The sequence below is a fragment of the Nelusetta ayraudi genome, unplaced genomic scaffold (genome assembly GCF_046127955.1).
Source record: "Nelusetta ayraudi isolate G7.1 ecotype Tasmania unplaced genomic scaffold, CSIRO-AGI_Nayr_v1 ptg000059l, whole genome shotgun sequence".
Lineage (NCBI taxonomy): Eukaryota > Metazoa > Chordata > Actinopteri > Tetraodontiformes > Monacanthidae > Nelusetta > Nelusetta ayraudi.
In genome coordinates, this window is record NW_027466109.1 from 4510156 (window position 1) to 4530507 (window position 20352).

Below are 20352 nucleotides of genomic sequence, written 5' to 3' on the forward strand. Positions count from 1 at the left end.
CACACACACAGCGGGCTGCTGCAGTTGGTCTTCATCGGCGGTGAAGGGACGAGATGACAACATGTAATGTGACCTGTAATGTCTGCGGGATTATCGAGAGCAGGTTGACATTCCACCTCATTAGGCTGCACAGACGCCAAATTAATGCCACGCGTGCGGCAGCGCGAGTCTAACGGCTCACAGACTGTCAGTTTGTCACATGTTGAATTCACATGTTGTGACTGTTGGCATAAATGTTTTCCCTCTTGAAAGCGTTTTAGACCGTAAGTTTTTTATTTTATCTTTTTTTATTTTTTTTGCTTTCGTGTATATCGATTTTATTCAAGGTTGCATGTCTGTACGTGAGTCTGTGTCCACTCCGTATTGAAGGAAATCGCTGTTCCAATGAGGAATTCAGTTCAAGTGGAGCTTGTTACGATGGCCGTGTGCTCCCCCTTTGTGACCTTCCCGAGACAGGGCCATTAGAATGCGAGTAAGACGCGCTGACACCTGACAGCTGCCCAGATCCGGCAAGTAGCTTTGAACCATACACTTTAATGTAATCACTATTTTAGAAGGCATTAATGTAATGGAAACATTGTCAGTATTTCTTTACTCATTCATTCATTCATGCATTCATTCATTCATTCATTCATTCATTCATTCATTCATGTTATTGCCCAGCACTGTAAGTGCTATTGTTAACTGCGAATTTTAAATATCTTGTGTCGATAAACAATATTCACGTTGTGTTGTATACTTAAATAATAATCTTATTTTAACAATTAAGAATATGTGTATTATTACCAAGGCTGCTATACCTGATGATAGTTTTGTCATGCATTATAAATGACGCTCTCCTTTGTATTCAGCAGCTCAGAATTTAACCGTACGTAATGGAATAATATTAGCTCTCTAATAGTTTCAGTTATGTGTACACCATCTCGTTAAACTCCAAAACCGGGCGCTGCTTTTCAGGCTCGGTCAAGGTTTGATCCCCATCACCACGTCCTTGATGAACCGGTTGTACAGTAGCTGCAGTTTGTGGTGCCGGAGCGCCCTCTGCTGTGTGACAGAGAAGACTGAAACGAGTGAAGTAGGATGTTGGATTTATCAAGTTTATTACGGACCAAAAGCAAGCGTGATATTGTCATCATTGTGTTTCAGTCTAAAGATGTAGAATGTTTAAGACATGTGCCGACAATGTTGGCGTACGAATGCAGTTTAATGACTTAGAATGTCTCTTTTTGCAATGATGCAAAATTTCGAAATTATCCAAGTTCAAGCGCCATATGTTGTCATTCACTGAAAGTTACAATAGTGAAAACTATGGATTCTTAATGAAGAGAATGGATGTAAACCAATGACGTCGGTCATGTTGGTGATGCAAATCGACTAAGAAACGCAACTTCCTTACGAAATCTGTGACGAATCTGACGAACCATTTTGTCTGCGCGTATAGCAAGTCATAAGTATATGAGCTCCTTAGTATTGCCCCTTTGGAGTTTTAGCGTAATGAATGTAACCCAGGGTAAGCGAGCTACTGAATATAGTTGACAATTTGCTTCCATCTAGCGGTCGAAGCTGTCACAATAGTGTTACCCCGAGCGATATTCACAATCTAGAATGGTCACTCAGAGCGTTGATTGGAAATGTAGTAATGAGATAGGTCAAATTCATGTTGTGTCTTGTCATTCTTCGTGGTCACGTGATTCATATGGGGGTAGCAACCAGACTGTTTGTTGTTTGTTTTTTTTGCTTGCTTGCTTGCTTGCTTGGTTGTTTGTTTTACTTTTGACGGTGTTCTGCCAAACACTGACAGGTTTTATAATCTTGTTTTCGCCGCCTTCTGGTTTGCTTATCTTTTTTTTTCTTTTTTTTAAATAGTATTTTTGTTGGTAAAATATTTTACCCCTTCCACTTTTCGTTAATTTATTGTGAACCACTGATGTTAGGAAGTCATGTCGTATTTAATATTAAATTACAAAACGAAAAAAACGGAAATTATTGCTCACACGAGGGATTATATATTGTTTATCTGTACCAAAAACGTATAACAATAGAGCTTCTGTCTCTGATTTGTAATTGCATCATTTGGAAATTAATTATGCAGCATCGAAATTAAAAAGTGTCACTCGTTTGCAATTTCCAATAACTTTTAACAAGTCAATCAAATGAATTTAAAATCATTTTATATCAAGAAAGGCACGTACATTAATATACATTATTATTTGTAGTTGGGAATGGACATGATCAAGAAATCAATGATACAATTTAAAGTAAGACATGAGATTGCAAATCTGTAAAACAGCTTGTTTGAAATGTCCATTTCGTTTACTTAACGGTTGTATTAGTGCATCTTTATTAGTGGACACTGAACTGATGGAAAACCATGACAAACTGTTGTTTACTTGCGTTCCATTCCAACAACAGGTTTTCCATAATCATTTTCACCACATTCTACTACCTTTGCCATGTGTTCTATGGCGGAGACGTGTCAGTTTTAACGGATTACATCTGTAAATGACAAAAACATATCATATGTTCGTGTTTTAAAATGAATTTATTTATGGGGCGACGTTGTCACCATTTATCAGCATTTATAGGAAAAAAATATTTACAAAAGAAAGAGATATACGACCTAGATGATGAAACTAACACATGTAAACTTCAATAAAAACAAAGATGTATGAAAAAACATAGATAAAATAAAAACAGTGATGGAATGTGTCAAATGGATTTTAAATGGCTTCGCACCTTTTACAAAAGGAATGTATTTTTTAAAGGCTCGGTTGTTTATTCACTTCTTTGCGGGGACTGTAGGACAATATCTTGTATATTTTGACAGGAATTTAAAACTAAAATATAATGAGATTTTGGTTGTTTTTTTTTTTATATATATATATACAGTCGCCAATTTGTCTGCATCTAATCCAAAATGCATGTCGTGTCTGAGAAACCATAAGGATTCCCTCAGAGCTGGAAAGGTTCGTGATAAATTTTCAACGAAAATGTTTTGGGTTTTTTAAAATCACAATTATTGTCATCATCGTCGTTTGTATAGCTGTCGTTATTATTTTACATATACCGCTCTAATCCTGACGCAAAGTTGGCTTGTCTCATGTAGCTGTTGTTGTAGGAGTTCATGGGGCTCGGGAGGCCCAGCAGCTGCTCCGTGTGCTCGGCGCACGACCCGGGCCGCAGAGCCGGCAAGGAGATACGGTTGCCCGAGCAGTACACCTGCGATCCGCCCTGCGAGAAGCCGGATTGCGTCATGGTGGACAGATTCGGAGGAGAGGCCGAGGAGGAGGCGTACGGGTACCCGGCAGCCAGGTTGGACGACAGGTTGCCGCTGTTCCGGTTCAGCATGTTGGCCGAGGGGTTCACAGTCTGGCTCTGGAAGCAGGCGGACGGCTCGGTGCCGTTCACCGAGCAGCTGGAGGTCATGCTGGTGCCCAGGTCACCCGCGCCCAGGCCCAGCGCCTGGGAGCCCAGCTCCCCTCCGGGCCCACCCTGCATCACCGTCTGCTGACTGATGATGTTGTCGATGCTGAACATGCGCGGCTGCCCTTGTCCGACCCCGGCCGAGGTCTGGTAGTGGTGCAGCATGGCCGGATGCGGAGACGTGGCGGTCAGCTGGGAACCGTAGCCCGAGCCGATCCCCGCGTACAGGGTGTTTGGGTACGAGGGCCTGCTCATCGGGGTCGGCGTGAACGCGCTGGAGCTCTGCATGTAACCCGGGTAGGTGCTCACATCCGTGCGCTTGAAGCGTTTCCTCCGCCGCAGGAAGCTGCCGTTGTCAAACATATCCTCCGCGGCCGGGTCCAAGGTCCAGTAGTTGCCCTTCCCGGGTCTGCCGGGCTCCCGAGGGATCTTGACGAAGCAGTCATTGAGGGTGAGGTTGTGACGGATGGAGTTCTGCCACTTCTTGGAGTTCTCCCTGTAGAAGGGGAAGCGCTCCATGATGAACTTGTAGATACCCCCCAGGGTGAGCTTCCTCTCGGGGGAGTTGGCGATCGCCATAGCGATGAGGGCGATGTAGCTGTAGGGAGGCTTGCCCCTCTGGACGGGCCTCTTCCTGCGGCGGCTCCCGGTGGGCAGGTGTTCCTCGGTCTGGCCCAGAGCGCCTCCATCCTCCGTGCCCGGACTGCTCCCGCGGGGCTCGGACTTGATCAGAACGTTGTCCTTGGTCCGGGCCTGCAGCATCAGAGGCGGCGGAGGAGGCAGCGGTGAGTCCAGGCTGACGTTCGGAGACATGATGACAGGACTCGCCTCGGCGGGCGAGTGCTGAGTCTCAGCGGTCATGTTGCACATGCCAGAGAAGTAGGTGTAATTTGCCAGATTCATAAAAATAACCAGTTGTGGCGATCGCCTCGTTGCAGGAAAAAAATAAAAATAAACACCCAATCAGGTTTGTTTGTTGTTGTTGTTGTTGTTTTTAAATCGCAGTGGAAGTATAAACTATGACGGCCGATTCCCCCCTCTATGTTGCTCTGGCCGAAAATAGCCCCTGTCCTGCCCTGACGTCTGGGCTGCTGCGTGTCAGTCCAGGTGAGAGGAAGGCGTTGACAGTTTTATAAAGCAGGGCGGGACTGACGCCACAGCCTGGCCAGTGACGGTGGAGGCAGGAGCACAAAAACCCAGCAGAAGTTTTATTTCTCCTCTAATCAGTTACACTGGACAACTGACATCTAATCAAATTGTTATCACCAAAACGTGGTTTAAATGATAAGCAGCTTGATTTTCAATTTTTGATAGATCTGCTGATTGACACAAGTAATCACATATAGGGAGAGTGAAATATAAAAAAAAATGCAGAAAAGAGAAAGAAAATTATTATATATGGAGCAGCCAAAAAAGCAAAGCAAAAGAAAGACTTCAATATGTAAACACATAGTAAAACATGAAATCGTTTTTTTATACATACAAAAAGCAGAGGCCCATAATTAGACAATTTAATATATATAAAGGAATAAATCAGAGTTTTCTTTATCAGTAAATTGTCATATAAACTGGTTCAGAAATAGTTTTTTTTTATTATTCTGTACCAGGTAAACAGAGTGTCAAAACTTTTTGATTGGCCCAAATAAACATCTTCACAAATGAGGCTGAATATCATCTCAAAGCTCCACACCACACACTACGTTGTCTGCAAATACACTGGAATTGATAATATACGGAAGCTGATAAATGTCTGAAAACCAAAGTAGAACAAGATGAAGGATTTTGGAATCTAATGATGGCCTCTCCCTTTTCCCCTCCTATTCAACCTATCTCCCTCTCTCTTTCCCCCTGCTTTCACTGACAGCTCTGTGTATATCCAGGGCAGAAACAACACTCGCACAGCCGCTCCGTGTTAGTCCAAACCCAACAGCCAATCCACCGATTGAAAAATAAAAACAAGCCACTGAAAACAAGCAATTGAGCTATCAAAGCTTTTGGGGAAGAAAAGTAAATATCCCCTCATTACATTTTCATTTTTGGAGAGCGATAATCAAACAGAGGCCTGCTCAGAGTGAGGAGGTGTTGTCTTATGGATTTTGTAAGTGAAAACACGGTTGTGCACACAGTTTGTATGCAGACAACACCGTTTAAACACTGGCATATGATAGTGCTTCTAATTGATTATTTAGGCAAATAGCAGGGTCGGGGTTGATTACAAAAGGGAAGAACCACAGAGCGGGGACCCGCTGCCGTCGCTTTTAACCACACAGGCCGATGTGTTGTGGCCTATGGGCCGCCTGGCCTGAGCCGAACACTGCAGAGTGATCATTTCAGCGATGCTATAGTTCAATTTGGGGTGGACACAGAAGAAAAAGTCAATAAAGGGCCATCATAGTTTAAGTGGAATCCTTCCAAAGCTATTTTAAGAGATCTTGGCAATCACCAGCCCATCATGATTTGATGCTCAAGTAGATTTTGGACCATATTTTAAAACCTTTCACACACTCTAGTGCACTGAATCTGAGGTGTTCTGAAAATAACATTTAGATTCGATGGTATATCAGTGGAAGATTTTTTTTCCAGTCCATCCTTTCCAACTATTACTTGAAATAAAATTTAAAAAAAAACAACAAAAACCTCAATGAATTCAAGTCAGTCATCTGACTGACATCCAGTTTGTGTTGATTTCTGACTCATTTGAATTGCATCTATCTATGTATGTTTTCCATTTTATCTATGTGAGCATCTTCCACAGCCTGATGTGGGGAATTGAATTCCATTCTAAGTTAATGCCTCCTTCAATGATTAGGAGTTTAAAGACGATAACATTTTTTTTGGTACATATGTAATCTCTAAAATAATAATTTATATATTTTCTACTCCAATGCTGGATTATAAGGTTATAAAAAATGTTTAAAAAATTAGGATAACAGGGCAAAGCACAAAAGATGACACACTTGTTCACCATTTTGTTTTTGGTTTTTTTGGTTGTTGTTTTTTTAAGCATCCAGAGATGTTAGCAAAATCAAAGTGGTTAATCATCCCTGGCTAGTGCTGGCCACAGCACTGACATCAAGTCGCTTCCCCCCACCCCATCCCACCCTACAACACCCACACATACAAATGTTTGGAGCGTTCCCAACCCAGCCGCAGCTCAGACATCACTAAGCCCAGCTAGCTACTCACAGCCAGTGGCTAACAGCTTCAGACAGGCGTGGGAGCGCGGCCGTATCCAAGCAGGATCTGGCCCCAGAGCTGCCAGGTCAGGCAGGACAAACAGGGGCTCAGGCCAGGAAATAGGCCCTATGCCTCAGGGTCCGCGGCCTCTTGTTAATCCCCTCTTCTGCTAAACCACCCCAGCAGAGCCTCTCTGCACCTCAGCGCTTCACATCAGGCTTATCCTCTTATTATTATATCATATCAGATCTTTAACCAGATAAAAAAAAAATATTTGAAAATAAAAAAACACTTTTTTTTCAAGGGCGACCCGACCAGGTGGGTTGTACAAAACTACACAATACATAAACACAAAAGAATTGGAAAATGTATGATAAACATTTTACTCTAAATTCCCATGAATAAAAATTGTTTATATTAATCTATGAACTCAGTTAAATGCAAACGCATGCATGGTGCTGCCAGCCCATTATGCTGGGATTATTTTGAGGATGTGAAGTTTCAGGGGCAAATTACAGTTAAATTTAAAGAAGTTATCTTCTGGTGGAGCCATCAAGAGAAAAGCTGTGGTAGGTGTTGGATGAATCCTGCTTTGAATTGTGCTGATTTTTAAAAGTACAGTAGGTGTTTCAATGTACATTTTTTTCAGTGTATTGACATAAAATACCCCAATAATTAGCATTTTTATAAACATAATAAACTTGTCAATTCACAATTTGTGTGTGTAGCTCAGAACGTGGATCTGCTCAGAGTTTCACGATTTAACCCTGACAACATGGCTGGTATAAAAAAAAAGATGTGAGCTGGATCAGGAGGAGCACCAAAATCAGGGAATGACACTTTGATACAGTAACTGTTTCCAATTGACTGACAAGATAAAAGTGACACTGGGGTCATCAATTCTCTGCATTGTAAGGGTCAATCAGTCTACCAGCCTGGTTGCATTGTATCTTGATATCAATCAGCATAAGGAACTCTTTAGGTAGTGTTTAACACTAACCTGTCCTCTTATATTACATCACGTTTCCTATGTTTTAGACAACAAGATCAAATGTCGATCAAAATGATTGAGACAGAAAACATAGTGGATGTGCATCTGAAGTTACTAATGCAAGTTGCAATGCAAAAAAAGGAAAACACAGAGTCAAACATTCTGCTGGCTTCTATTTGATGTGACCAGGTAGTTAGTGTGTGATGGCTGTGCAGGCGTCCTCCCTGTTTTCTGTGAAGTCCTGCGCAACATACAGGGGACAAGGCAGAGCTGCTGAGTAAACACTTGGAGTTCATTCATTCGCAAAGTGGCTTCAGGGGATGTTGAGTCGGGGGGGTGTGAGAAAAAGAAGGGAATAAAAGAGCGAGTGGGAGACAGTGAGAGAGAAACGCACGAGAGAGCGCAACCTTTTTCTTGCTCAAGCTCATCAAGTACGGGCCAGGGCTCCTGAAAACGCAGGGATTACCAGAGGACTGGCTCTGTCCTGGCCCGGGCCGCCTCTGCTCGCTCCTGAACTGCACGCTACACTGCTCCCATAAAGCACCGCGCACGGTTCTCACACACATACACACGAGCAAGTCGTGTTTGCTGCATGGTTTTCGCCTCGTATCCATGCGTTGGGCAGATGGACTGTAACGTGTGGGTAAAAGAGGCAGCTTTCAACATCCTCCCCTGACAAAACATGTTCTTCCTTCTAGACAAGTTTTTCCCATTAGACCCTGTAGAACATTATCTTGGCCTGGTTCAAGGTATTGTCTCAAAATATCTGTCCCAATAAATATTGTCTCGTGTACATGTACAGTAGGTCTCCATAGGAGGTGGTTTTTGCTCCATTTGGTTCTTCTATAACTGTTTACTGAGTTTTACTCAGTGAACTGAGTTTTATCACTTGAGAAAACCTCTTGAAATGTGTTTGAGGGGTCCAACTAACCATTTGCACAGAATAAAACTGAGCCTCATCTTAAAGCTCATAGAAAATACCATGTCCCTCATATACATCATCAACATGTTGCAATAATATGTCAAAAAAACAAAGAACAAAAAGATAAAGCATTTGAAGTTGTGCCTCAAGGACAGCTTCCTCAACATTTCTGCTTCAGTAGATGGTCGACTCCATCCGACCTCCAGCCACCAGGAGGAAATCCTCAAGGAGCCTGCAGCACCAGAGGCCACGGATGTGACGGTTCCTCTACATGAGCGGACGGCACTTCCTGCAGAGATAATGACAGCAATTTGCAGGTAAAGAAGCTCAAACTCGTTGACAAATTTGGCGCTGAAGTGAGAAAACAGCTTGTCATTAAAACTGGATAAAAAGTTATTTATGCATCTTTAATGTCAGCACGTGCTGCAGTCAGTCTTTCCTCACTATTTGTCTCTATGGTTGCCAGGTTGAAAGAGTAAATAATCTATAGAGGTTAATATGTTTAGCAGCACGTGATTTTTTTTTATTTTTATTTGGATTTTTCTATTGGTTATTGGATGGTTTATCTTAGATGTTTCGTGGGCAGCACGCCTTTCCAACAGAATAGTGGCCTCTTGGCACCTATTTATCCTTCAGCTACAACCACTGTGGAAATGCTGGACCTCTCCTGAGCCCAGCCTTCCTCCTTTGTTGATCCAACAGTATGTGAGATAAGACAGCGAGATTGAATTCAGATATCTCACTGATATCTGTAGATCCTGGTTATTGGCTTGACAGTGCATGTGTGTGTGTGTGTGTGTGTGTGTGTGTGTGTGTGTGTGTGTGTGTGTGTGTGTGTGTGTGAGTGTGTGAGTGTGTGTGTGTTTGAGGCATTCCTGGAAGGCTATGTGGACCAGACTGGCTAGTGATGACTAACAGTTTACCGCAAGGGGGAAGAAGGTCTGGTGTGTGGGCTGCATGGGCGGATTTGTCTGTCTGTATGTGTGTGTGTGTGTGTGTGTGTGTGTGTGTGTCCGCGCGCATGTCTAATCATTTGTGCATACACGCGGTAGCAGGATGAACCACAACTCTTTTTTCTTTCCTTTCTTTCTTCCCAGCAGGAATTTCTGAGCTGTTTCATCTCACCTTTTCATCCCGCTGAAAAGCTGTGAAGAGTATCAGTGAGGTCACTGTGACATAGACGATTCCTTCTTTGGACGTCAGAGTATCGGATGGGAGGGGAGGGAGGGGGAGAAACACGAAGAAGGTGGGCTCCGGCAACACACAAGGACTACCATTCAGCGACCCCCCGTGTCCCCCACAGTGCTGTCTGTCGTTCGACCTGCACTGCTCACTATTCCACTTCGGCCATGGACCAGATCTTGCTCCTCTGCTCTGGGAAAATCTATGGGAACAGCACCTTAGCATGAACATCTAGATTTTTATTCTGATACGTGAGACCATGGATTAGATCCAAAAGACTTCATATCGCTCTTGTGGCCTGCTGCTGGCATTGCTTGGTGTTGAGAGACAGCTGGCCGGTGTGCAGGCTCACAACAGCCATGTTCAAGGCGTCAGCAGAGAGAGAGAGAGAGAGAGGGAGAGAGAGAGAGAGAGAGAGAGAGAGAGAGAGAGAGAGAGAGAGAGAGAGGGGTCGGGAGGAGGGAATGATAAGACCTGGCCTTTAGACAGACAGATAAAGTGTCACTCATGTACACATGCGCATGTGCGTGCGCACACACACACACACACACAGCGACAGAGATGTGTTTGTGACAGTTTTGTTTTGGTGCCAAGTCCAAGTGCTCAACCCTCATCATGAAATTTTCATTAAAGCAGAAAGGTCAGGACTCCCTTTTGCCTCAACTGCATCCAGTTTGCAAATATGGCTGAAAACGGCCGATACAACCAAACGGATTTAAGTAAAGCACTGTTAAAATTACAGTAACTGCAGGACCCCCGGAGGACGCATGCTTTGACACAAGACACTTGACTGTATTGAGAACACAGTCTCACGCCCGCTCTCATTGCATTGTCCTTCCTGTCGTCTGAGTGCTGCTCAAACAGGTGGGGTCAGTGCCCACTGTGCTCCTTAGGACTCGTGCACACATCCACAACCAAAGAGCAAACAAACACTGTGGCAAGGAAAACAGTACATTTGCCATCATCCTCACAGCTGCCAAAAAAGAAAAGAAAAGAAAAGAAAAGAAAAGTTCATTTTTACACATTTTCTTATGTAATTTGATGCCCCACAGGAATTTATTTTACAGAATAGCATTTTGTTTTTATTCCTGCTAATTGATGTCCCCATTAACAGATCAGTGTTTCACAGCCTCTCATCTGTGTATTGTTGACTTGGATTACACCCACCCTGTCACTGGCACTGATCTGAAAATGGATGGTAGAGAAAACAGAAAAAACAAGTGCATAGTTGTATGACAGACTAAATACATGGTCAATAATATTGTGTAAGTATACTTTTTTCTTTGTTATTATTTTTATAGAGCAAATAAAAGAGGGACTAAATTGTTCTGTAGAACGACTTTGTTTGTTATAACTTTCTTTAATTATTCTGTTGTGTTTTTTTTTTTTTATTTAAAAAGCATCTGTTGACTTATTTATGTTTTAATTGTTTTTGTGATTGGGAGGGATTTAAGTCATTGAGGAGCCCTGAGGTTATCCTGGATGTGAGATCTGAGTCATCTGCTAGTATAATGGGAGTACATTTAAGAATTCTTCTTAATTACACTTTTATGCGCTTTGTTTGTTTTTATTTTTCTGTAAATAATTTCCCCACTAACTTATCCTTGCTCTTGAATTTTGGCTGCACCATCTGTCTTTCTTTCTTTCTTTCTTTCTTTCTTTTTCTTTCTTTCTTTCTTTCTTTCGAAACCACAGCATATTCTAACAATATAGTGAGTCATTAAACGACGGTATAAGACGGTCAGTGGTAACATTAGGACGTGTGCGATCAAAAATGCTGCGCCTAATTTTACTCAAGTGTATAATGAATACCTTTACCCCCATCTAGCGGTTATTAGAGGAACGGTAGATTAGTAGTTTTCTAAATATGCGCAAATAATAATAATAATAATAATTATTATTATTATTATTATTATTATTATTATTATTATTATTATTAGTAGTAGTAGTAGTAGTAGTAGTAGTAGTAGTATAGAATTTACAGTGGTTTTTGTTTTTATGTTTTTTGTTTTGTTTCGTTTTGGCTGGGGGTAGTGGGGGTATCCCGATGCGTCATTCGGTTTAGTTTTTCTGGATAATTATAATTTTCAGCATTTCTTGTAGTTTGACTTTCAAAAATCAGAGCGCGGAACTGAAAGACCAGCTTTTGTCTCAACCGGTCATTAAAACAGGAGTACAGGCGGTTCGTTTCAAAACATCATGGCGTCGAGAAGAACGGCAGCTGCGTCGAGCGGTTTCAAAAGTGGTTCTACCGACGCTAAAAGGTTTTTACTCTTCTTTTTTTTTTCTTTTAGGTAGACGTAATGTTTATGCTCTAAAATGTGTCTTGTCTCTTTCTTTAAATTATTAAATGCTTTCTTACACGGTGACCTGCTCAGTCCGTCTCTTTAGTTCCAGGAAACTGCATATTTAACTTTTTGTTTTGTTCTGTTTGTTCCTTTGTTACCAAAATGTTTTTGTTGTCCATTTATTTGTAAGTTAGCTGAGCGTGCCAATAAGAACAGACTAAACGCTAGTAGTGTTTTTGGATGTCAACATATTTTGGACTTTCACCTTAGCTAATAGCTTAGCTTTGGATTGACGACAATTTTGTAAACAAACGGAAGTTCCATGGCTACGCATGATTATAAAACACAACGTCAGCTCTGTCTCTATTTCTTTTCAGCTCAAAAGCTGTGAGCAATGTCAGTAGAGCTAACAACACCAGTGGAGGTGGGAAGAAAAGTACCACATGTAGGTATTTCCCTATGTTTTGTTGTTGTGATTCCCATCTAATGCTGTTACACGATTGCTGCATTATGTTATACCGTGAAATGCCTTTAAGCTTGTTTGTATTTATAAAAAAAAAAAAAAAAAAAAATCTTTAGCTGGTGGGACAATTGTCAAGTCAAGATATATGCAGGCAGCTGAGAAAACGTCTCTTTCAAAGGTAATTCATTTTTTTTCTCAGTTGCTTCTTGTGACTGGTATGCCAGATGTATACCATTTGATCCATGTGTTCAATAAACATAGTAATAGAGATGACTCTGCGGATGCTGGGTTCTAATGTTGCATACTTGTCTTTTTATGCTCCTGTCACACTATGACCAGAGTACCTCACTGACCAATGAGTCGATGACGTTACCATTGAAGCCTTGTTCACCCAAACCAAGTGGCCTCAAAACAAAGTTTGGAACTCCCCCAAGACGTTCAATGGCTCCACAGGCTGCATTAAGAGGTATTTCCCAAATACTTGGAATTGTTTTTCGGATGTTTTCATTGTTTGGTAACATTTATTATCCAGCACTGACAGAGCAAAGATTACTCACTTGAGGACTACCAGTGGTTTTAATGCATTACTAAAATGTGTTAATCTCAACAGCAACAGGTCTACAGGAGGCTGAGACAACCCTGCTCAGGAAAAGTATTTTGCAGTCTACTTTCTCAGATGGACACTTCATCCAACCAGATTTTGATATCTCCGTCATTAGAGGTAAACTAATGACCACCCTTTTTTAAAGTTAGTTACAAATGTGATATGTTTTTTATTTTTTCTAATATGTATACAATGTATGTCACTCAGATAAAACAGTATTTGAAAGTGCAGCAGAAACATACAAAAATGCAGAGACTGACAAGGAACACATTGAGATGATGACATTCTTACTGGCCCACCTCACAGCTAAGGTGAGTCTCTTCATATATATATTTGAAAACCATCCCCATATTAGAACTTGTGATAAATAAAAGATTCCTAAGTGCCCCACAATGAGTAAAATTAAGGATCTGGCTTTGGCTCTGTTTTGTTTTAAGATGGAGAACAATTTGGGGAAGCTGAAAGCAGATGCAGAGGCAAGGATCCTGCAGGTAATGGAGGAGGAAGAGACCTTGCGTAAAGAGGTTCACAAGAAGAAGTGTCAGTACCTCTCCATCGTAACGGAGGAGCGGATCAATAAATGCCTGAATATGCAGGTCAGAATACCATCTTTTCTGGTGATTTTGTTAAAGGAAGTAGAAGTTAAACAGCTACATTTGCTTATTAAAGTAAATATAGGGATTTTAACCTCCTTGCCAGTTTACCTGCTTTATTAGTAATGGCATATTACTTTACAAAGCTGTGATAACTGTTTGTGTAAGAAGGGCAAAGTAAATCACAGTTACTAAAATTACAGATGTGTGTCTCTTCTGGATGAAATGTGATATTTAATACTATCTTCTTTCTTTCTTTCTTTCTTTCTTTCTTTCTTTCTTTCTTTCTTTAAACTTCAGATTGATGCACTTACTCCCGTTGCAGAAGCTGTGCAGGAGTTCACAAAGGATTACACAACTTTTGCCACAGCTGTTGACACCACCCGACACAAACTTCCCGTCAAGAACTTCTATATTGATAAAGATGGACGAGAATTTCTAGGTTTTTGGGATTGCACTTGTTTTAAACCAAAAATGATTCAGGAAATGCAATTTGATGCCAAACTTTCTATGCCAATCCCCCTAATAAAATCAACAAAAACAAATAAATAAATCTAGTCAGTGAATCAGTAAACATTAATTTGAAGGCTTAAAAACTGTATAGTGCTTTTTCTGGTCTACAGATTTTAGACAGTGCACATCTACTTATTCTACAGTTTGTTAAAACAGTCTTTTCTTTTCTTTTTTCAGATACAGCTGAGGCATGCCTGAAAGAGAAAGAAGAGCTGCTATTGGAGTGCACTGAAGGGACTTATGAAGACAACCGCACTTCTCTGGAATGTCTGAGGGAGATTAAAACAACATCGAAAGACATCAGTCAGCATCTGTCACGGTAGGCATGTTGTATAGAGTACTGGTTACTAGTTTGGACCTCACGCTGTAATAAATCTTCTGACGACATAGATATTGTATGTACCTGGCCCTGTATGTTTTTTCAAATGATCATCAGCAGTATTTTTTTTTACCAACTCATGAAAAAAGTGTATGTGGACTAACTTCGGTGTTTTGATTCTAATCAAACCTGTTCTCCATATTTCTAGTGCATTCTCGGAGTTACATGAGTTATCATCCTTGGTATGCCAACACACAGTTTACGCACAGCAATCCATGGAGGAGGAAAAGCTTGGGCCTACCAGACTTCATGAGCTGTATTGGGAGAAATAGTAAAGGATAACCTCTCGGAATGAAATAGATAGATCCGAACATTGTTCCGATGTTTGAAAATGTTTCACTGTTGATAAATAAAATAATTTAAAAAAAGAAATTAGCTTTTATTTTTATTGTTTTTTTGTCAAACATTCTTATCTGTCACAACTATAATTTAAATGGGTGGGGTGAGGGTGTGGGGGGAATGGATAAAGTTGTGGAAAAAATAAAATTAAATGTTTTGTCGTGTAAATTTATAATATTTTTAAATGATTTAATTCGGAAATGGTAAAACATTCACATTTCATTCACTGTCATAACGTTGACAAAGTCGGATACGTCGAGTTTGTTGTTTTTTTGTTCCGCCTTTAACTCGTCGCCTTCACTTAAGGAAGTGACGTAGGAGTTGAGCATAATAACAACACGTTTGATTGGACATTACTCGGAAGTTGGCGACCGGGCTTCTTGAAGTGCCAATGAGCCATAGGAGGGGTCCTCGTCGTGCGTGAGTATTGTTGTTTATGTCACATGTAACCGCACATTTCGGCCCCAAAGTACTTAGCAAATCTGTGCGTCTAAAGCTGTACAGTTTTTACCTCTGCCAAAAAGTGACCGTTTATTGTCGAAACTCCATTCGTGTGCGATCTTTCGTTCGCAGCGACTTGTTAGCTACCTGCCTTTAGTTGGCTAATGCCAGCAAGGGGACTCTTAGCTCATTATGAATTTATAGTATGCACTTGGTCGACGCCTTTATTTTCGAGCGATTCATTTATTCATTCATTCATGCATCTTGCCACGAAGTCGTTGAATTCTCGCAAATGTTTGCAGGAACGTTAAGTAGTAATGTGCTGCCCTTTTTAAGAAGACGAACAGTCCATATTCTGTGTTGACCAGATATGTGACTTAGCTCGACTTTACAACAACCCTCATGTCATTGATTACATATGCATTTAAAGGCAAAAAGAACGAATCGCTACAAATAGATGAATCTTAGTTTTGCATTGTATAGTTACAAATGAATAACGGTATAGTTTCTAAACACAAGAAACATGTAAGATGTTTTTTTTTTTCTCTCCGACCCCTAATAAAATTATTGAAATAGACACCCCACGGATGCATCGAGAGATATGTGACATTGTCTTTCTTTGAGCAGCTCTCAGTGGAGAGACACACATGCTGGAGGCGAGGAGGGAAATCGAGGGCAGTGGCGAAGCCGAGGCAGAGCACAGCCAAGGGTGGTGGATGACCATGAGAAGCAGCGGCGGCAGCAAAATGAAACCGTGCCCGAGGGCGCCTGCCAGACCATGTGTCCAGCACGTGAGCTGCGTGATCGTGAGAGACAGAACCGCCTGCACCGCTTTGAGATGTTGCCAGGCACAGAAGGAGATCGCTTACCCAGAGGAGACCCCTCGCGGGCAGTCAAAGAGTATTCCAGACCAGCAGCTGGAAAAGACTCAACGAACCCAAGTGACCTCCGCCCACCTGAGGTGCTGCTGAGAACTGTGTGCTACCTCATCGACAGCATTGCCTCTTCCCCTGATCTGCATCTTTGGACTGAGGCGAGTACTGCTATAGCGCCATCTAGCCCACACATCACTTACACTTTTGTTCTGTGACAGTTTAGTCAACATCTGTATTGTTAGCAGCTATATTTATTAGGTTTTATTTTGTGTTCCAGATTTACAGCTTTGTCTTCGACCGGCTGCGTGGTGTGAAGCAGGATATGATCATCCAGAGGGTGTCTGGGTCAAAATGCGTGGCCATCCTGGAGCGAACGGTTCGTTTCCTCATCTATGCGTCTTATCGACTCTGTGGCGAACCCCTGCGGCTCTACGACCCGTGCATCAACAACACGCACCTACAGGAGAACCTGAGCTGGCTCGTGAATTGCTATGCAACCAAAGCAGGACCACATCCAAACCAGGAAGAATTTCAAGCTCTTGGACTTTTATACAATTTAGGTTTGTAACCTTATTTGCTCTATTAATACCAGACAGAAATGCTAAAGGAATGCTAAATGATCAGATAAAACATTCTATTTAAAATATTAGTCATTATTTGCAAGAGTTCACCTGAGACTTGTTTTTGCTTTGAATTAATTGATTCTTTGCCTCCCGCAGGTTCAGCTCGAGCCACGCAGCACATCCTGGAGTTACCAGAGAAGCTCCGCAGTTCTCCCGCCGTCTCACTCGCCCTGTCCATCAACAGAGCTTTCTTGGAACGAAATCCGGTGTGTCTGCTCCGATTGGCTAAGAGACTAACCCTTTTGCAGACCTGCGCTCTACACCGTCACCTGGTGGCGTGTCGTAGAGACCTGCTGCTGATCTACAGCCACGGATTCAGCAGTCGCAACTGTCGCTTCCCGCTCGGCAGACTGGCTCAGCTTCTGGACTTGGACACGTCGCTCGCAGTGCAGATCTGTCTCGCTCACGGACAAGAGGTTGACCAGGACAATCAAGTGGTTTTCTCCAAGGCTACATTTGCCGAGCCCGAACAGGAGAAGCTTCACTGCAAATTGTATCACAACACAGAGGCCAAGAACAACCAGGACATATCTGTTGGAAACATTATTCACGGTTGTGCTTAAGATATTAAAAGAGGCATCATTGCTCTTTTAATATCTTATAACAACACTTTTAACAACAACTAATTTGTCACTATGTGATCCTTCTGCACTTCTTGTTTTTGATGGTTTCCTTTGGGTTCCCACTGGAATGGTCAAACTCAGTGCCTTTCCAGGAAAATATCTGAAAGTGTAAACTGTCAATACAAGATTTAAGCTTGATATTTGTTTATCATGTTAAGAAACCCTCTTTTCAGTGTTTGATCAACCTCTTTGTATGTGTTTTTAAATGTTTTCTTTGTGCTGTAAAGATCAACCTTGGTGAAAAATTCTCAGCAATTCTCAGATAAACCTTTCAATAAATTGTGTAAACTAAACAAAAATGTATTGTTTTCTTTAAAGTGCCATTTATACCAATTTCTAGATCTTTAACTGTCATTGCAGACTCCAGTTGAACAATCTTGAACTGAAATACTATCCAAACAAACACTGGATTTCCAGACTTCCACAACAAATTGAACATTTAGATCTCTGTTTACAGCCTCCCATAAATCATTCAGTTATAGCTTACAAATAGTGAGGATGTTGTTACAAGCCTGGGGAACATATCTGTAGCTGTGTTTGCATTAACGTGAAGACTTTAAATAGGACAAATTGAAAGAAAAGGAAGGCCTCATGGCGTAGAACCAAGAGCTTTTGATTGAGCTGTTTTTTTTCCCCCCGGGAGCCAAAGGTCGATTCACATGTACTTGCTGTCAGAGTTAGTGGTGAGTTAGAACATGTTTTAATGGAGATTTTGTGCTGCTTTTTGTTTGCTATGCTAATGTTTTGTTTTTATCTTGTTGTGATGTTTCGTTAATGTGTTCTTTCAATTGTACATAGTTGCATTGGGGTTGGCGTTTGTTTTGGTATTTTAAATTTAAAAAAAAATGATTTTATTGATATCATACACACAAGATTAGACAAAAATAATATAAGCAACAAAACAAAACAAAAAATGTCAGGAGCCTCTTGGGAGCCAAAAGAACCGTCTCTTTTTAAGTGAGCTGAGCAAAAAGAACCGCTTCTCTGAAAAGAGCCAGAATTTCCAGCACCAGTGCAGGAAGAAGCGGGCATCGAAAATGGATGGATGGACGGACGGATGAACGGATGGATGCTTTTGGCGGACTCTGGCTGCATGTCCCCTCCTTCGCCGGAAGAGGGCAGCAGCTCTCCGCGCTGCGCACGGAACGGCGAGCAGAGGAAACACGGCATAACTTCCCCTCCGGAACGTTTGCCTTTTGTGCTCCTTTCCCCCCGAGTTTCCCGGCTTGTTGGGGGGAGTCTCGTGATGTTTTCCGAAGCGAAGGGCAGCTTTACGAGGCCGGTGGCTCTGCGGAGATGGCAGCAGCAGCCGGCGGGTTAAAGCCGAAGGGGAACGGTGCAACGCGCAGGTTGTTGACCGCGAGCCGCCCGGGGACCGCGGGCTCCGGCACACTGGGAGCGAGTCATGCTGCTCGCAGCTAAGACGTGAGAGGAGGTATCGAGGTGAATGAAGCGCAGCCTCCTGACTTGTTGCGTTGGAAGGTGGGGGGTAGAATAAAACACGAGCCGCCGACTTCGCGGAGGGACAGCCGGGGGAGAGGCAGCGAGGCAGAGGCGGCGTGCGCGGACCCCCGACGCCTCTTTCTTTACATTTTGTTGCTCGCTTCAAGTGGGAGGACGCTCGCAATTTGTAATGCTGAAATATGAGAGAACGGGACCGGGGCGGGTGAAGGCACATGGGAGAGGACTGCCCGTGTACTTTTGGCTCTGAAAGGGAAAAATAAAACACGCGCAAGATTTGCTTGATTTTTTTTCCCTTATTTTCTTGAGTGGGGGGGGGCGGGTGGGGGGGGAGAGAGACGAAGTGGGATGATTAGAAAAAGCTGATCTTGGCTGCTGCTTGCTTTTTCTTGACGGACGGACGGCGCTTCTTTTTTGCGCACCTTTTTTGAAACAGCAGCCGAGCTGAATGGAGACACAGACCGAGAAAGGACTTGGACGTTTAATTTAAAGTTTGATTAAAAGAAGATCCTCGGCGCGCTCTCTCAGTATTCCCGGTTCTTTTTTCTCTGTTTTTCTTTCTTTTTTTCTTTTTCTTTTTTTTTTTTTTTTAACCTTTTGTGGAAAACGCTGATAATCCCAGCGGTTTTTTGTTTTGTTTTGTTTTTGTTTTTGTTTTTTTGTTGCTTTTTTATCACGGTGACCGACGCCAAAAATGTCGCGCTCGCCGCTGACAGCTTGGAGCCTTTGGTGGACTTTGTTTATGTGCAGCGCAAGCCGAGCGTCAGCACAGGACAGACAGTAAGTAGCCTGTGTGTTCATGTGTTGATCCGTAGTGGGAATCTCACAACAGCAGCAGTGTACAAATCAAATGAGTGGGGGTGAGGAAATGCAGTGATCGAATTTGGATTCTCGAATAATCTCTAAATTATAGCTCATAGTATCACAAAAATAATTGAATTTAAGGCTGGGGAGAACTGCTGCTCAGAATGGCCACAGACAGTTGCTGGAGGATGTGGTTTGTGTGTGGAGTCAGGTTGTCATGACTGATTTTCGAAATGCCATCACAGCACACAAATGAACTATTACTGAGTGAGACTTTATTGGCGCTGCGCAAGTTGATCCATCATCAAATAGAGTGATTTGCCTTTATTCCTGCAGCTGGCCTTTTGTTTTATAGGTAGCCTATCAAAACATCTCAGCATCTCAGTCAGTAATAGTTTCAAGTATTTTCACCGCATGACACAGATACTGACGAGTGCAACAGTGCAATCAGTTTTTATTGGAGCTGTGAGCTGCTGCACAAGTTGGTCCATCACTTGCAAATCAGTGGAGAAAAAAAACTGATTTAATCTTATTTACACAACTGCTCTTTAAACTGTGGTCTATGCATTGCAAACCACCTTAGAGCACAATGCATATTCTGGATTGCACAAACAATCCTTTGTGTTTACTTTTTTTTCTGCGTATAAAGTG

General features: G+C 42.2%; 4 protein-coding genes across 4 annotated transcripts in view; 3 read left to right on the plus strand and 1 right to left on the minus strand.

Annotated features, from left to right (window-relative positions):
• Positions 1 to 2880: 2880 nt before the first annotated feature.
• On the minus strand, positions 2881 to 4368 carry foxe3 (forkhead box E3). Its single transcript, XM_076039314.1, has one exon. It carries the CDS (start codon positions 4324 to 4326, stop codon positions 3058 to 3060), a length of 1269 nt encoding a protein of 422 aa, XP_075895429.1. The 5' UTR covers positions 4327 to 4368; the 3' UTR covers positions 2881 to 3057.
• A 7435-nt stretch (positions 4369 to 11803) lies between these two features.
• Positions 11804 to 14906, plus strand: haus8 (HAUS augmin like complex subunit 8). The gene is made up of 10 exons (XM_076039508.1): positions 11804 to 11959; positions 12361 to 12428; positions 12563 to 12624; positions 12786 to 12912; positions 13057 to 13167; positions 13258 to 13361; positions 13488 to 13646; positions 13944 to 14085; positions 14334 to 14475; positions 14684 to 14906. Exons 1-10 carry the CDS (start codon positions 11895 to 11897, stop codon positions 14805 to 14807), a joined length of 1104 nt encoding a protein of 367 aa, XP_075895623.1. The 5' UTR covers positions 11804 to 11894; the 3' UTR covers positions 14808 to 14906.
• Positions 14907 to 15201: 295 nt separating this feature from the next.
• Positions 15202 to 17735, plus strand: sac3d1 (SAC3 domain containing 1). The gene is made up of 4 exons (XM_076039430.1): positions 15202 to 15294; positions 15943 to 16348; positions 16468 to 16750; positions 16910 to 17735. Exons 1-4 carry the CDS (start codon positions 15266 to 15268, stop codon positions 17374 to 17376), a joined length of 1185 nt encoding a protein of 394 aa, XP_075895545.1. The 5' UTR covers positions 15202 to 15265; the 3' UTR covers positions 17377 to 17735.
• A 1723-nt stretch (positions 17736 to 19458) lies between these two features.
• The window catches only part of cpamd8 (C3 and PZP like alpha-2-macroglobulin domain containing 8), a 38593-nt gene continuing 37699 nt past the window's right edge, over positions 19459 to 20352 (plus strand). The window contains exon 1 of the mRNA XM_076039653.1: positions 19459 to 19677. Coding sequence (XP_075895768.1) covers positions 19592 to 19677 — 86 coding nt within the window. The 5' untranslated portion in view covers positions 19459 to 19591. The remainder of the gene's footprint in view (positions 19678 to 20352) is intronic.

Bases quoted from the DNA above. Each gene is read 5' to 3' on its own strand.
- haus8 (XM_076039508.1), top strand. From the start codon at position 11,895: ATGGCGTCGAGAAGAACGGCAGCTGCGTCGAGCGGTTTCAAAAGTGGT. The intron at 12,429-12,562 runs GTAGGTATTTCC...AAAAATCTTTAG, and splicing joins TGGGAAGAAAAGTACCACAT to CTGGTGGGACAATTGTCAAG. The intron at 12,625-12,785 runs GTAATTCATTTT...CACTATGACCAG, and splicing joins AGAAAACGTCTCTTTCAAAG to AGTACCTCACTGACCAATGA.
- sac3d1 (XM_076039430.1), top strand. From the start codon at position 15,266: ATGAGCCATAGGAGGGGTCCTCGTCGTGC. The intron at 16,349-16,467 runs GCGAGTACTGCT...TTTGTGTTCCAG, and splicing joins ATCTGCATCTTTGGACTGAG to ATTTACAGCTTTGTCTTCGA. The intron at 16,751-16,909 runs GTTTGTAACCTT...TGCCTCCCGCAG, and splicing joins TGGACTTTTATACAATTTAG to GTTCAGCTCGAGCCACGCAG.
- foxe3 (XM_076039314.1), bottom strand. From the start codon at position 4,326: ATGAATCTGGCAAATTACACCTACTTCTCTGGCATGTGCAACATGACC.